At 37.1% G+C, this 16,435-nt stretch overlaps 2 protein-coding genes across 2 annotated transcripts; one reads left to right on the top strand and one right to left on the bottom strand.

The window, feature by feature from the left end:
• Positions 1-2,632: 2,632 nt before the first annotated feature.
• On the top strand, positions 2,633-6,242 carry LOC103419294 (syntaxin-71-like). Its single transcript, XM_008357406.4, has 9 exons — positions 2,633-3,197; positions 3,414-3,539; positions 3,838-4,000; positions 4,119-4,204; positions 4,346-4,414; positions 4,499-4,543; positions 4,636-4,698; positions 4,799-4,875; positions 5,869-6,242. The coding sequence occupies exons 1-9, from the start codon at positions 3,042-3,044 to the stop codon at positions 5,882-5,884; spliced, it is 801 nt and encodes a 266-aa protein (XP_008355628.1). The 5' UTR covers positions 2,633-3,041; the 3' UTR covers positions 5,885-6,242.
• A 222-nt stretch (positions 6,243-6,464) lies between these two features.
• Positions 6,465-8,558, bottom strand: LOC103419295 (NAC transcription factor 29-like). Its single transcript, XM_008357407.4, has 2 exons — positions 7,930-8,558; positions 6,465-7,498 (listed from the first exon to the last, which is right to left on the bottom strand). Exons 1-2 carry the CDS (start codon positions 8,392-8,394, stop codon positions 6,899-6,901), a joined length of 1,065 nt encoding a protein of 354 aa, XP_008355629.2. The 5' UTR covers positions 8,395-8,558; the 3' UTR covers positions 6,465-6,898.
• Positions 8,559-16,435: the final 7,877 nt, after the last annotated feature.

Genomic DNA, 16,435 nt, shown 5'->3' with positions numbered 1-16,435 from the left:
TAAAACTCTACTAAAACGTTATAATTTGGGAAAACAGACAGCGAATTCGAATTCGACACGTCGAAAAAACTAAGGAATAACCTCTGGTTTCCTCACGCGCCGCCGCATGAGGCATCACGAGGCAGTGACCCGGAAGGCCACACGTCGCTGCATGTAACGGCTGGCAACCCCGACTTGTTGGAAAATTCAACAACTCCAAAAATTCCCAAAATATATAGGAATGTATATCTCAATGAGAGGAACAACTTTTATACCTGGGCCGAAGTCCAATTTGACCGAGAAGTGGCCTGAAAACCACCACGAATTGTTGAACCCCTAGAAATGGGTGGTTCTCAATTCGCTATCCAAATGAATTCCGACGCCCCAACCAATGCATGGACTTTGTTTTTGACCTCAAGGGAAGTCGATTGATTGTGGCGGTTGACTATACTAGCTTCATAAATGGTGGATCATCGCTGTTTACCCTATGAACTCATCGGAGAAGGTGACGTTCATTCATCGTGAAATCGTGACCCATATCCGTCAAGTTTGGGTGGGAATGGAAGATATGAGGATGTTGAGTTGATTGGTGTTGGTGATTCCCCGTGACTCGTAAGAGAAACATCGTGAAAGGCGTCGGGGTGTTTGTAGCAAACAGGTTGGGTTGCGGGTCGAATGGAAGATCCGGATTGGGTGGTTTTTCTCTCCCTTATTTCCCCTCCTTGCTTTCTTTTCTGATTGGGCAATCTCTCTCCTCGGCCTATCTATCTCATTTCCCTCATTTATCATTTCTCTCATTCGTCTATCTCTCTCATTTCCCTCATTTATCCTTTCTCTCCTCCGTCCATCTCTCATTTCCTTCCATCATAGCCATACACGTGGCATCATCTGACTGCTCTAGCAAAATCTTGAGCCTTCTAGATGATGGTCAAATGACCATTTCGCCCATATCTTTGCTCGCCGATAACTTCTTCATTATAACTCCAAATTACATTCAGTTTGCGCCCACGCGTCCGTAGCGACGAGTACTACAATGATATGCGAAGAAAATGGATGTTACATGACACGAGAAGGTGGTCAATAAAAGTCAACGTTTTTTGCCTAAAAGGGTATTTCCGTAAATTCACACTTTAAAAATTATAAAACCGTAAAATTCAAGTATGGGTCATTACACCTGCCGCAATCGCGTTGACCTTGAAGATCGTCAATGTTGGTCCACGTCTTGGTTTCCAACCCTTCGGTTTGTATCCTTAGATGTATGGTGTTCTATTCATTATGATTCCGAAATTTTCTACCACTGTATCATTTCTCCAGGGACTAATCATAGAATTTTTCTAGGAAAAATTCAAGTGACTAGGAGTTTACGAGAAATTCAACGTAACAGAAAATTCCAAAATAAGCGAGAGTCTTCTTTGATTATTTGAATCAAGCTTTTAATGAAAGCATCAATTTGTGGTAACAAAAATCCGCCATCTTCAACTTTGACAAATTTGTACCTACAAAATAATTAATAACTTTGATCAAAGACCAAAACCTCACGTGCCCATGGAGATGTGGGGTTTATCTAATGGATCTCCGATGCCTAAGTTAATGCCTCTAAAAAGAGTGAGTGTTTAGGGCTTGTATGCATAGCTAAAAGCTTACCAAAATTTGGTGGAGATGGAGACATTTACAGGAGAAGGTGGTCGGCCATGGCGTTAGAGTTTTGCCCTACACATGGCGGAATCATATTGGCCAAGGTGTGTCATCTGTTGGATGAATGAGGAAAGAATATTCCCAAGATACTAATTAGGAGAAAATATTTTGGGATAATGGTGGAAGTATCCCTAATTGATTGTGTAGGGATTACTTTCTTGACGAAGTTGATCTTCAATTGAGAATGTATTAAAGATATGATTTAGTAATTAATTCTTATCATTAATGCCTTTTGACTTTTCCATGCCACGAGCAGGGGAGCCTTGAGCAGGCATCATTGGCTGTTTGGATTGGGATGCTGAGCTGTGCGTGAGAGTATTTGGGTGCCCTGCCCATTTAATAAGGGTAATCTTGTCCTGTTTGAGGAAAAATCCACGTGCCATCTTCTGGATTTTTTGGATTATTTCTAGCTCCATAGCCATGGTCAGCCATCACTGAAGAGCAATGAAGATCTAAGGCTGCTGGCATGGTGGTCTTCAGTACAATTGAGGAACAATGAGCAAAGGGAGGAAGACGACGTGAACGATGTTGTTACCTTCTGTGGTGACAAAAAAAAATAGACCCATGGACTCGTAGAAACCAACCTGTTTCAAATAGGTTAGGTCTAGTTCCAATTTTAATTTTCTATTAACCAGCCTCGCTTGCCCAGTTTTTTATTTTCAAATAGGTTTAGTCCAGACCTTTCAATTTTGGGTCGACCCAGTTCGAGCCAACCTCTACGCAAACACTTGACAAGAGTCACATCCTAACCACTCCAATCCAATCTTAACCTATCCTACCTAACAAACCCAATCTCATCCGACTTACCAAATGAACTCTAAAATATCTCTTTTATTAAGCGAGATTATCGAGGCCACCTCTCTACCATTTAATGTGAATCCAAGCGTTGACTTGAGCACATTTTTATCAACTCAAGCTCCTTGTTTATATGTTGAATTCTCAACGAACAGTAATTCTTATTATCACAATAAAATTCGAGGTTCTACATTTGAACTCTCCTCTTAAAATATCACCTTGTCTTAAAAAAAGAAACAATTCACTTCATAAAAAGAAAAACTTGTATAATTCGAAAATATTTAGTGGAGACCAGTAAATTGGGTTAAACTAGTGCATTTTTTTTTTGGTCAATAAACTAGTGCTTTTTTCAGAGCTAAATATAATTTCGTGAAAATAAATAATTATATTTTATAGGAAAAATATTTTTTCTGAGATTTTTGAAGTTGGTACAGGCTGTAGCCTGCTGCTGTGTTGCTTCTTCTTTGAAACCGCTTTCCTCTTCCGGTTCTCCACCCACAAACTCAAGCTTTGAAACTCTGCAATCCCAACTTTCAACTCTGTAATCGAGAAGAAGAAAGGTACCAGAAGAGATGAGCGTCATCGAAATCTTGACGAGAGTAGAGGCGATCTGCCAGAAGTACGACCGTTACGACGTCGAAAAGCAGAAGGATCTCAATGTCTCCGGCGACGACGCCTTTGCTCGCCTCTACGGCTCCGTCGAATCCGACATTGAAGCCCTCCTCCAGGTCCCTCCCCCCCCTCTCTCTCTCTCTCTCTCAGAAACGCACATACACACGCGATTTTCACTCAATTCGATCTCTGTTTGGTTTCTGAGAAAACTTGGAAAAATTGGAGAAACTAGTAGCTGATCCGGTCGAAATTCCCGACAATTTTAGGGTGAAGTTAGGGTCTTTTCTTCTTTTGGTGTGTTGAACTGAATTTGAGTATTTTCTGATCTGCAGAAAGCGGAAATTGCTTCGAAAGAGAAAAATAGGGCATCGGCTGTTGCGCTGAATGCCGAGATTCGTAGGACCAAGGCTCGATTGCTCGAGGAGGTTCCCAAATTGCAGAGGTTGGCTGTAAAGAAGGTCAGCATTTCACTGATTTAATGAAATTCGTTAGTTTTCGTATTTCAGAATTGTGCATTTCATAATTTTTGTATTTAGAGGGGCACATTCTATTCAAAATTGAAAATTGGAAGACGATTGTGCTCGTATATGTGGATTTTAGTACTTGTTTAGTGAGAGTATGTCGAAGGGTTTGTGTGTGGGATGCCTCTGTGTTTGTGTGTAGTTGAATTGCCAATGTTGACCGGATAGTATACAAAGAATGCTTACTTTGCGGTTTTGGTTATTGTGTTTCATAATTGATGCTATTTTTTGGCAGGTTAAGGGGCTTTCATCCCAAGATTTTGCTGCTCGTAATGATTTGGTCCTTGCGTTGCCAGATAGGATCCAGGATATTCCAGATGGGACTCCAGCTGCACCCAAACAAACTGGAGGAGGTTGGGCAGCTTCAGCTTCTCGTACAGAAATCAAATTTGATTCTGGTAATTTCTTACATTTTATTAAGATTTTGTGGTGCCTATGAATATAATATATGGGCAGCTGAATTCTATTTGATTAATTTTGGTTAAATTTTCTTATATATTTCATGTATACCCGTAGAGGGACGGTTTGATAATGAATTCTTCCAACAGTCTGAGGAGTCAAGTAATTTCAGGCAAGAGTATGAAATGCGGAAAATGAAACAGGCAAGTCATATACATATAGAGTTGTTTTTTGGTTTACACTGGGGATTTCTTTTTGAAAAATGGAAATTGCATGCTTGCTAGTTAGATACTGCGAGTCTTATGGATGTGGGTTTGTATTTATGTATTTTGACATGCTCACAGGATCAAGGTTTGGATATGATATCAGATGGTTTGGATACGTTGAAAAATATGGCTCAGGATATGAACGAGGTTAGTTGTTTTTTGTGTGGTTCTACTTGCTCATTTGCAATAAACATGCATATGTCAGCTGACTTTATCATGTGCTATGCATAGGAATTCGATAGGCAAGTTCCTTTGATGGATGAGATTGACTCCAAGGTGAAAAACATTGCTGTCTCCTAGTATTTCTCTCAAGATGTTCAGTTGAATTCTCAAATTTAATTACTAAATGTTCCTTCCCTTTTTAATAGGTGGACAAGGCATCTGCGGACCTTAAGAATACCAATGTTAGACTGAAGGACACAGTCAACCAGGTGAGTGTAATTGCAGCTTTTTTGAGTTTATGATTGCACATTAGAGATTTTTCTTTTGTTTTTGTTTATAGATCTAATGCAAGTTTTGTTTTGGTTACAGCTGAGGTCTAGCCGAAATTTCTGTATTGATATTGTGTTGCTGTGTATAATTTTGGGCATTGCTGCGTATTTGTACAAGTAAGCTCATATCCATTTAAATGAACCTACATGTTGAGATAGATAAACGTCTAGATGTGTTTCCGTGTAATTTGGTTGTACATATGTGAAAAATATTGAGAAGTTTGGGTTAGTACTATTAGAGGGCCAAAGAGATAACTTGATGTCATTGCACTCTTTAGCGGAGCCAGGATTGACATGTGGGGGCATTAAAAAAACTAGCCAATACATAGTTAAGTACAAAACTTGAATTGAATATTTGATAACATTTCCAATGAGTATATTTTATACTTGTCCTCAATAACATTTCCTGTTTGAACATTGAATAAAAAACTTTTTAGTTTATTGAATATGTCATCCTCAGAATATGCAACCAAGTAATCACAGAAAATACATAAATGAAAAACAAAGGTTGCAAGATCATTTTTTTGGCTTTCAGCTTGCAAAACCAGTTGAAATTTGAAACTTGAAGATTGTGAGCTCACAAATTATTCTGTGCAAGTTCTCCCATTTTTGGGTGCACTAGGGTCTGGATATTTGGGAAAATAAGCAAAACACATGTAAAATAACTTTTTCTTTCTGCCTTAGAGTACGTCGTTGCTTTTTTGCCATTTTCTGTTATTGTAATAGTAGTGGGATTTGGGGTTTGAACTGAAGTGGAAAGTGGTCTTTAATTGAGTTCAGTGGGGGCTTAAGGTTTATCAAAAATAAAAAGTAATATTGCTTGAATAATTAGTTGTATCATTTAGATCAATTCAAACTATAAAAGAATTGAAGTGGGTGCAGATTAATACACTAGTTCAGTAGTCCCTCTGTACTTCTGCCCCTCTGCACTGTTCAGACTATGATTATACATGAGAAGACTTTACTGCTACTTGAACAACTAGATATAGGACCTTACGTTCTCTGAATTATTGGTTTAATGGAGTAGAGTTGAACTTGATCATTTGAACATCTGCATTCTTGTGACGATGTGTCATTTTTCGTATTCTGATGTGGCACTTTCATTTGCAGTGTACTGAAGAAGTGAGGTTTGATATAGATGGTGGTTTGGCCAGATTCCAAGTGTTGGCTTGTAGGGTATTGTTTTGCAATTTAAGGACTCACTTTGGTGCTTGATACATATTATTTGATCGTTTGTCTCATGATTAATTGTGTCTATTCTCACTTCCATGAATGTATTTTTTGTATACATCAGTCATGCTGTATGATCATACTTTTATGTGGAAGTTGATTGAGTCCCCTAATGTGTGTCCGTTGCTAGTCGGTGAGGCGAGTTGGAATACTTCAAATTGTTAAAAGACTGTTGTTGGCCATTGTAGTTAGTAGACAGGATTGACAGCTTCATTTCGATCTTATATGAATCCTCTCATGGAATTGGTGTGTTATTTTTGGGCCTGCTCGAGTTTTTCTGTCGCCTAATCATCGATTGAGCTAAAGATAGTTGATGATTAGTGGTAATTTTAAAGTTTGTAATTTGTTATAAGCGATATGACCTTGTGAAACCAATACTACGATACCATGTATAATATTCACACTTACCAATACTACGATACCACGTATTAAGAATATACATAAAAATTCATTTACATGCCTTGATTGTAAATGAGTTTGGTGATACAATGATTACTCTTTAAATGATGTAGCTAATTACAACCAGCAACACCAAACTTATTTACTTGCTTTATTCGCCCCTATGTGTAACAAATTCAACAATACACAATATTTTGCATAAAAATCACCATCGTAGAGTTCTGTTTGCACGGAAGTTTCTGTCTCTATTTGGGATCTTAATATGATGTAGCTAATTACAACTCGCAACACCAAACTCATGTACATGCTTTGTTCATCCCTATGTATAACAAATTTAACCATACACGCTAATTTACATAAAAATCACCATCGTAGAGAGCCTTGTTTGCACGTAAGTTTCTCTTTGTCAGAGACACGTCTGTTTGTGATCTCGAATACTTACCTTTATCTCCAGAATAACAGATATATACATCCACATACGCACTTCTCATCACTGCTTGTAGCTAGCCACTCACACCTGAAAGCCAATTAATTGGCTAAGTTCTTGATACTCGATCATGGAACTCCCTTGATCTGCATTCAAATTATTATCAGCTGAGCCAGACTGGTCTACACCCCACAAGTTCATCGCTCGACAGTCCCGGCTGGTCGAGGAATTAACTTCCTCCTCCTTGTAATCTCTGCTACATATCCTCTTGCTTGGTGTGACAAAACTCTTGTACCCATTTCCTTCTGTAGGTTTTCTCTTCAAAGGGTTAATCAAATCATCAATGGAATAAACTAAAAGCAGCTCATTGGTTTCGTTTGAATTGTTCTCGTGAAGGGAAGTACTGCAAGATTTCGTGTTTCCAGTTCCCTGAAAGCTTATGCTTGAAGCGGTTTTAGCGTAAGGAAGTTCGGGAGAGGCAAAAATGTAGGGTAGCATTGGACAATCTTTGTACAGATAGTTCCGGACCATTTCGATGCTAGGGTTTGTATCATTCGAGCAGGGCCCATCCACTTGCTTAGTGTAGGCACCTAGTTTATAGCTAGGAGGGCTGTTTTGATCTTCCCAAATGCTCCTGGTGTTGTTGCACTTTTGTCGAACCCGACATAACACCCAATCATCCAACTGTTGTACAAAGAAGAAGAAGAGATTAGGTTTTAACAATGTTGAAACATACTAGGACTCTCCTCTATCTTTTTTTCCGTGCTTGTCTAAGTTATGTCCAAAAATCGCCTAAGATTAATTAAGCCTAATTAAATGAAATCTATTCGACAGTTTTGAACATAAACAACAATATCAACATAGCAAACAACTTTTTAATTACAAAGGTGGAAGAGAAACGACGCTAGTTAGCTAGTCACTAGCTTGTTGTGTTGTTTGAGTGAATTATGAACAACGCGCATATCCAATCACGAGTCATAACTAACAATATTTTGGTAATAATTTCACGTAATCAATGGTCCGGATCCATACCATCACCTGTCAAAACCGGCAAAAGAAACTTACTCGTACCTACCTGCATATTTGTCAGGATATGAAGTGATGAAACAACTTACCCTCATCGACCCTTTTTGCTTTGAAGTCCACATGGTTGTGTCAAGCAATCTGTACTCGTTCATGATCCACTCCGTCTTAACACCTTTCGGAGGGTGTCCTGTGTAGAACACAAGTGCTTTTTTAACCCCAATGCTTTTTGTTCCACAAGAACTAAAAATATGCTTATCAGTTCCCGTGGCCTTCCAGTAACCCAAACCAGCTGCTCTATTAGGCCTGCTTCCATTCGGGTACTTCCGATCCCTTGGGGTGAAAAAATACCACTCTTCTTCCCCGAAGGAGGCTTTTGGTGGTAGCTCCCACGGGTTGTACTTATACAGATCCAGTTCAGTGATGATGGTTGCCGGTAGAGGACTTGAAGTGACTTTGTTTTTCAGATAATGAACGATGAGTTCTTCGTCGGATGGGTGAAAACGGAATCCAGCAGGAAGCTGGATGTTTTCGGTGGCTTGGTTTTCCCTCTCCATTGTTGGATGGAGGAGGGATTGTTCCTTGGTGGTGGAGGAAACTGGGAATCGAATGAGCCACTGAAATTATCGACCAAATGGTTTGTAAGTTTGGTTGTACTGTGCACTAGTTTTATAGGGAGATTACTCTCATGCAGAAAAGGACATATTGTCAACATATAATTCATCTATCAATATAAAATTTATTAATTTCAAGTTGTAGGTTCATAGCAAGAGATTGGAAAAAAAAAAGAAAACTGATTGTTTTGTTTTATCACAACCGTTGGATATCACATCCTTTATCTGATCAATGATGTAATGTTTTTATCATTTCAAAAAATAGGCACGTAATTAAAGAGACACGAGATATACTCCATTTACGTCCAAATATTTGGCCATTTGAGGGTATTGAATTTGATCATATAAATTCAGCTCCTATATTTGATCATATAAACAATTAATACATATAATACAAGGCTATCATTGAGATAAGATCTTCACTTTGGATACCTTTCATAGTAAAAACCCTAGTGGACTTTATTTAAGAGTTTAATTAAAATTTAAAATGGAGATGCGTTAAGAGTACAATAATAGTTGGTGTTTAAATAGTTAGTTGCTAGGAAAATGAGTCGGTGAGGATCAAATGGCACTAAGATTTATAGGCTTGCTTGATTTTCTCCGTTAAAATAAAGCATCATCTACAATATGATAAAATTTTAATAACTGAATTAACAACAAAAAATTCATGGTATCAAAGTATGAGATGTTTTCAAAATTCTTGTAACTAAATCAACCAATTTCTTACTTCTGATTTCTTCTATTGCTAGCAAATATATTTCTTATTGTGTTTTAATTTGTTTAACTATTTTGGACATCACAAAGCATATCATGTGGTGATATTGTTGGCAATGTGGAACACCAATGGCATATATAGTTCAATCAATGCAGAAAACATTATCAGCAACATTTCTTCTTTTGGGAGGGAGCATGGCCCGTAGCTGAGTGATTGTTGTCTTGTCCCCCAAATCATTAAGCACTTTATTTTGTGCCACACTGCACTGCATGCTTGCACTCTACTGCATTATAGGTGTCCTTTAATTTCCCTCTTAACATGCAATGCCTAACAATGACAGCAATCCTCATGCTAGCCTATTCTCTCCATAGCTAGCAATGACTAGTCTTGTTAGACACACGCTTACGGTCGTTTAATAAGCATTTTGTTTTTAGAGTTTAGTTTTAATTTTTATGTTAATAGAGGAAGAATATATAAGATAAATAAGAGATGTATAAGAGTAGAGGACCAACGGTGTGAAAAATATAGAAGAAATGCGTAATAAAAAGAACACAAAATGTAAACTGAACACAAAATATAAAAAACTATTTTGAATTGTTTTATTTTTTCAAGATTTTTTTTCATTCATTATTCTTTACCCTTTCTTCCATCAACCTTCTGCATCCCTCATTTCTCCAATGTTTTCCTCATATTTCAAGTACAAAAAGTAAAAACTAAAATTAAAAATAAAATAGTTATCAAACGGACCTTTATATTGTTGGATTCTCAATATGAATTTTACTCTTGGACAACAACTAATTAAAGATTAAATAATAGTTCAAAGTCATAGTTTGAAAACATAAAAAATTTATATTGCCCTTCGCGACTGAACATTTTCCATTTTTTATCCAACTATATATATATATATATATATCATATATTTTGCACTTGACAATGAGAAATGTAACAAGGGACATTCAATTAGGAAAAATATATAAGTCGGCCATATTCTCAACTCTGCAGTATATATCTTCTGCTTTAAGTCTTGTTTAGACTTCTTTCATGTGTGCAATGCATGTATAGTATAATAAAGTCATCACTGGTGAATTTTGTTTCACACTGATGCATAAATCGCCAAAGAATACCCTCAATAGAGATGACTTATTTGTACATATAGTCATATAGTCAAGGTACGTATACAATCATATTGAAGTTTGATGGCAAAATTTGTCAGGGGATGGTGCCTTTGGCTTCAGTCCTTCCATCCCATATACCACAGATCTCCATCTTAACAAAACTCCAAGAAATAGAACAATAATATAGAAAAAAAGGAGAAGACAGAATAAGGCCAACTTGATCCCCAAGATTCGATTGCATGTCTTTTCCTCCATGGAATCGCTTTGTCACCATGCATTTTTCTCTGTCCACATTTTGGAGTCTCTTTCAACACTTCTACTCCTGTCTTTTATTTTTCTTTGAAATTTCAGAAATTGCATGCGCAATTATTTCTCCATTGAATTTTCATGCAATTGAATAATGTATGTATGTATGTATACTAGGCCTGACAATTCTTGACACGACCCGATAATCCGACAAGACACGACACAAAATTAACAGGTGTTCGGATCGACACGATAACGAATCGGGTCGTTATCAGATAACCCGATAAGCACCTGTTAAGATAACGGGTTGGTTCGAGTATACACGTGGGTAACACGATACACGATAAGCAAAATATTAATTTTATAATTTTATAACCCTAAAAAAATACTATAATAATTTTATATATTAATTTAATAATTTTATACCCCTAAAAACTATAATAATTATATGTATATATTAAATTAAATTTAAAAAATTAGTGACCATTGGATCGGCTGAGATTAAATCTCAGCCGTCCATTGTGCATTAGGTTGGAGGCTAATATATTTTTATATGGTATAGTACTATTGTTTTATTTCTTTTCATAATTATTTTGGTAAACTTCTCATAATTTGAATGGCTTTTAATGTTTGGTCTTTCTATACTTAATTTATGCGGAAGAGAGTTTGACGTGGAAAACCTTACTGAAAACATCATCAACATAACTCTTTAAGGCAATAGATCAAGCCAAAGTTCCAATACAATTTCCTCATGATGATCGATGAAAATTGAGGATTTTGTAAAAGGAATAACATGCAAGTTTTGAGTTTCATTGGCAAGGTTTAAACTTTTGAGAAGGGCTTCACAACCTTGAAAACAAAAACTCTTTCATTTTGCATATCCTTGCACATTTAATATTTTGTAATAGACTAGTAGTGTATGGATGCTTTTTTTATTAGGCTCTTATTTTCGAGTGTAGATGTAGTACTTAAACAACAAATGTGTTTTAATGTTTTGAAGTAATATTTATGTGACAATGTGTGGTATGTGCAAATTTAAGAAGCAAAAAATATATTTTTTTTTAACAGGTCAGGTCACTTTATCTGTTGGGTAAAATGACCCGACCTCTTAAGGACCCATTAAGATAATGGGTGTGACACGACACGACACGTTAAGATAACAAGTGTTACACAAAAACGACACGAACACGACATACACGACCCGTTTGCCAGACCTAATGTATACACACACACACACACACACACACATATATATATATATATATATATATATTCATACTACCTTCTGATTAAATTAACACACATATATAGCCATACCTGTACTATATACAAACACAAACCCTAAATGTAAAACTAATCATATGTTAATTAAGTACATACATAACAATTTAAAGTACTTCCATTGAAAAGACAAGAAATTAACGTTCTTTTTACATGATCAGTCTGATGAACCGAGGTTTCTAGTTCATCGTTTAGGTTGACCAGATTTCAGAACGTTAACTTTGAGGAGCTTATTTGTTTTCAAGCTTCAAACCTTTCCTACTGGCCTGATATTTCCAAAAATAAATGGAGAAAAACATGGCCAACATCACTCTTGGAGGACAAAGATCCCAATTAAATGTGACATACTTTGACCCTCTTCGTCTTCCTCTCTACTGTCAGTCCATTCAATCCATGTGTGCTATAAATATATATTAAGTTAATTAAAATTTCTATTAATTTATTTGTCACTATGCATATTAGAGTCACATCTAGAAAGCATAAGGTCATTTTAATTGAGAAGGTAACGAAGTGACCAAGAGATTGAAAGAGATTGAGAAGGTATATACATCTTAAACTATGCTTTGTTCTCTTGTTAAGAGGTTCGGATAACTATAAGTTAAATGATCAACGTGTGAACATAACTTACTAGAATCGTTTTCACTGGTTTGGATGATGGATCCCGCACACAGATTTACTCAATTCGGTGAATGGAGATTGATATGAAACTGTAAGCCATATATAAAATAGAAATAACTATAACTGTTAAGAATATGATTTACAGCTGTATATGGAAATAACTGTTAGCATACAGACTATGATCTTGTATGAGTGTTTCAATCAATTTATATATATTGAAGAAAGGAAGAGAGTAAGAAATCTAGAGAGAGAGTGAGAGAATTCTGCTTGGGAAGAAGAAACAAACTCTGCACACTGTTTCATTCATTCACACACACTTAGCACATGTAGCAAGAGGAAATATTAATTAATCTAAGATTAATTCTTAGCTGCACACTTGGACTATGATCCAAGGGCTGATATTTAAAACTGACTTCTTATTATATTTCAGCAAATACACTTATAAACTAACACTCCCTTCTAAGTGATGTGCTGAAATCACTCCCAAAGCTGTCCTCAGTACTTCAAATCGATCCCTTGCCAAAGCTTTAGTGAATATATCTGCAACCTGCTCCTCAGTCTTGCAGTATACCAGATCAATCTCACCATCTTGAAGTGCATCTCGGATGAAATGAAATTTCCGATTAATGTGCCTGGTTTTGTGATGATGGACTGGATTCTTTGATATGGCAATTGCTGAAGTATTATCACACAGCAACTTAGTTGGTTCTGCTTGTTCTTCCCCAAAATCAGAGAGTACAAATCTTAGCCAAATGGCCTGTGCAGTAGCTTCTGCTGCACTGATGTATTCTGCCTCTGCAGTTGAAAGAGCAACACTGCTTTGTTTGATTGAGGCCCAAGAAAACACACCAGAACCAAGATTGAATGCATAGCCAGATGTACTCCTCATATCATCTTCACTTCCACTCCAATCACTATCACAATAACCAACCAACACTGCTCCTTTTCCCTTTTCATAGACCACTCCATAGTTCACAGTGCCTTGTATGTATCTCAGAACTCTCTTAGCTGTCCCCATATGCTTCTTGGTAGGATTGTGCATAAACCTAGCCAATAAGCTTGCTGCAAACATAATATCTGGCCTTGTTGCTGTCAAATATAGCAAACTTCCCACCATTTGTCTATATAAAGTCTCATCTGCCAGATCACTTCCATCTATTTTTGTAAGTTTTTCATTCATAGCTAATGGTGTTGCAACCGGCTTACAATCCCTAAGTCCAAATTTCTCAAGCAAAGTCTTTGCATATTTCTTTTGATGCAAGAAGATGTAATTATCTGTTTGCAATACCCCAAGACCAAGGAAATGATGAAGTAATCCTAGATCAGTCATCTCATATTGTCTCATCATCTCACCTTTAAACTCAGCTATCATCTCTTTTGAACTCCCTGTGTAAATAATATCATCTACATACAGTGACACAATAAGAATGCCACTGTAAGATGTCTTGATATAAAGAGTAGCTTCACTCGGACTTCTGTGGAATCCAGCCTTTGCAAAATAGGAATTTATTTCTTCATACCAAGCTCTTGGAGCTTGTTTCAAACCATATAAAGCTTTCCTGAGCCTGTACACTTTGTCTTCCTTGCCCTGTATAACAAAACCAGATGGTTGATCCACATACACCTCTTCATTCAACACTCCATTTAGAAATGCAGACTTTACATCTAACTGAAATAATTTCCATCCTTTCTGTGCAGCAAGGGCCACCAAGGTTCTCACAGTATCAAGTCTTGCCACAGGTGCAAAAGTTTCATTGAAATCGATTCCAGGCTTCTGAGAGTACCCCTTTGCAACCAACCGTGCTTTGTTTTTCTGCACTGAACCATCCAGATTTAGTTTTGTTTTATAAACCCATTTGACTCCAATGATTGGTTTATCAAATGGTCTATCAACAAGATCCCAAGTATGATTCTTCTCAATCATAGAGATTTCATCTTCCATAGCCTTCTGCCATGATTCATCCTTGGCAGCCTCTTCAAAACATTCGGGTTCTATTATGCACAGATTACACTTTTCATATATTTCTGCAATGTTTCTATACTTGAGAGGAGTGTGATCAAAATCCTGTGGACCTGTCACTCTTTCTTGATCAGATAGCTCAGTAACTAAATCTGACCCAACATTCTCTTCACTGACTTCACATTGTGTTTCAGAATCACAAGCACTTCCTTCACAGTTTTGTTCTCCTGCAGACATTTCAAAGATCTGGATACTCTCCCTTCTTTCCTTCTGTGCATTCCAATCCCAACATGCTTCTTCATTAAACACAACATCTCTGGAAATAGTCACCTTTCCAGATTCAATGTTATACAGTCTATATCCCTTTTCACAACTACCATATCCCAAGAAAACACACCTCTTGCTTGCCAAATCGAGTTTTTGTCTCTGTTGACTTGGTACATGAGCATAACACAAAGAACCAAACACTTTTAGATGCTTAATTCCTGGTTTTCTCCCACTGTAAGCTTCAAAAGGTGTCTTCTTATGTAAGGCTTTGGTTGGGCATCGATTCAGAATGTACACAGAGGTATTGACTGCCTCAGCCCAGAATTCAAGTGGAACCTTCTTCTCCAACATAAGACACTTAGCCATTTCCACGATGGTTCTGTTCTTTCGCTCTGCCACACCGTTTTGCTGTGGTGTGTATGGAGTGGTAAGTTGTCTTTCCATGCCTACATCTTCAACAAACTTGTTAAACTCCATTGAAGTGTATTCACCTCCTCGATCACTCCTAAGCTTTTTCAGATTATAACCACTCTGTAATTCCACAGTGACTTTGAACTTTTTAAACACACTGAGAACTTCAGATTTATGCCTTAAAAAATACACCCAACACATTCGGGTACAATCATCTATGAAAGTAAGAAAATATCTATTTCCAGCTTTTGTAGTTTTCTGCATTGGACCACAAATGTCACTATGCACAAGCTCTAGAGGAATTGCAGCTCTAGTATTAGCTTCCTTTGGAAATGCTTCTCTACATTGTTTGCCGAGAACACAACCTTCACATACTCCTTTAGCTACTTTGATTTCTGGTAATCCTACTACCATTTCTTGTTCCTGCATCAATTTCAAACTGCTCAGGTTTAGGTGTCCCAACCTTTTATGCCACATAGTAGTAGAAGCACATACATTTGCCTTGAAAGCAATATGTATTCCAGTCTGTAATTTCATTGGAAAACTTCGATTTCCCTTCATTGGAACTTTAGCAACCATGTTGGAATATGAACTGTCATCATAGATTTCCACCTTGTGACCTCCAAACACTAAATAATAACCGTGCTCCATCATTTGACCCACACTGAGCAAATTTTCCTTCAGTCCAGGCACAAGCATAACCTCCTTGATATATCTCTTGCCTAGTTTAGTTTCAACTACAAGACTCCCTTTACCAGTTACATCAACAAGCTGTCCAGTACCCATTTCAACTTTTGCAGTTACATTCCTATCAATATCCACAAGTAAATCCTCCCTTCCAGTCATATGATTGCTACACCCACTATCTACATACCATACATCATCACAGTCCTTTACACTAGTAAAAGTTTGATTACTAGCATAAAACATGGTGGGTGTAGATTCTACCTTGTTTGCATAATTGAGCTGTTGCACTGGTTTCTTGCTATTACAATCCCTTGCAATATGACCAAACTTATCACAGTTATAACATTTTGGTTTACCCTTGAATCGGCATTCACCAAAATGTAGCTTATCACAATGTTTACAAGGATTTCTAGCACCATCAGTGGGTTTGTTATCCCACCTCTTCCCTTTTTCTTTCCAATTCTTATGATACCTTGCACTTTGATTTCCTGTGAATTTAGCTGGTTTGGGATTTACATTGAGATTAGCAAATGCTTTCTCAGTTTTGTGCTCAGAATGTCTATCTAGACGTAGCTCAAAACTCTTCAAGGAAGCAACCACTTCTTGTACCTCAATCACATCCAAATCTTTCGAATGCTCAATAACAGAACAGATAGAGTCATAAGCTGATGGCAAACTGATTAA

Source organism: Malus domestica, chromosome 04 (genome assembly GCF_042453785.1).
Source record: "Malus domestica chromosome 04, GDT2T_hap1".
NCBI classification, from domain to species: Eukaryota; Viridiplantae; Streptophyta; class Magnoliopsida; order Rosales; family Rosaceae; genus Malus; species Malus domestica.
The sequence above is the reverse complement of the archived record's forward strand: the minus strand, read 5'-3'. Positions and strand labels throughout refer to the sequence as shown.

Bases quoted from the DNA above. Each gene is read 5' to 3' on its own strand.
- LOC103419294 (XM_008357406.4), top strand. From the start codon at position 3,042: ATGAGCGTCATCGAAATCTTGACGAGAGTAGAGGCGATCTGCCAGAAG. The intron at 3,540-3,837 runs GTCAGCATTTCA...ATTTTTTGGCAG, and splicing joins AGAGGTTGGCTGTAAAGAAG to GTTAAGGGGCTTTCATCCCA. The intron at 4,699-4,798 runs GTGAGTGTAATT...TTTTGGTTACAG, and splicing joins TGAAGGACACAGTCAACCAG to CTGAGGTCTAGCCGAAATTT.
- LOC103419295 (XM_008357407.4), bottom strand. From the start codon at position 8,394: ATGGAGAGGGAAAACCAAGCCACCGAAAACATCCAGCTTCCTGCTGGA. The intron at 7,499-7,929 runs GTAAGTTGTTTC...TTTGTACAACAG, and splicing joins AGCAAAAAGGGTCGATGAGG to TTGGATGATTGGGTGTTATG.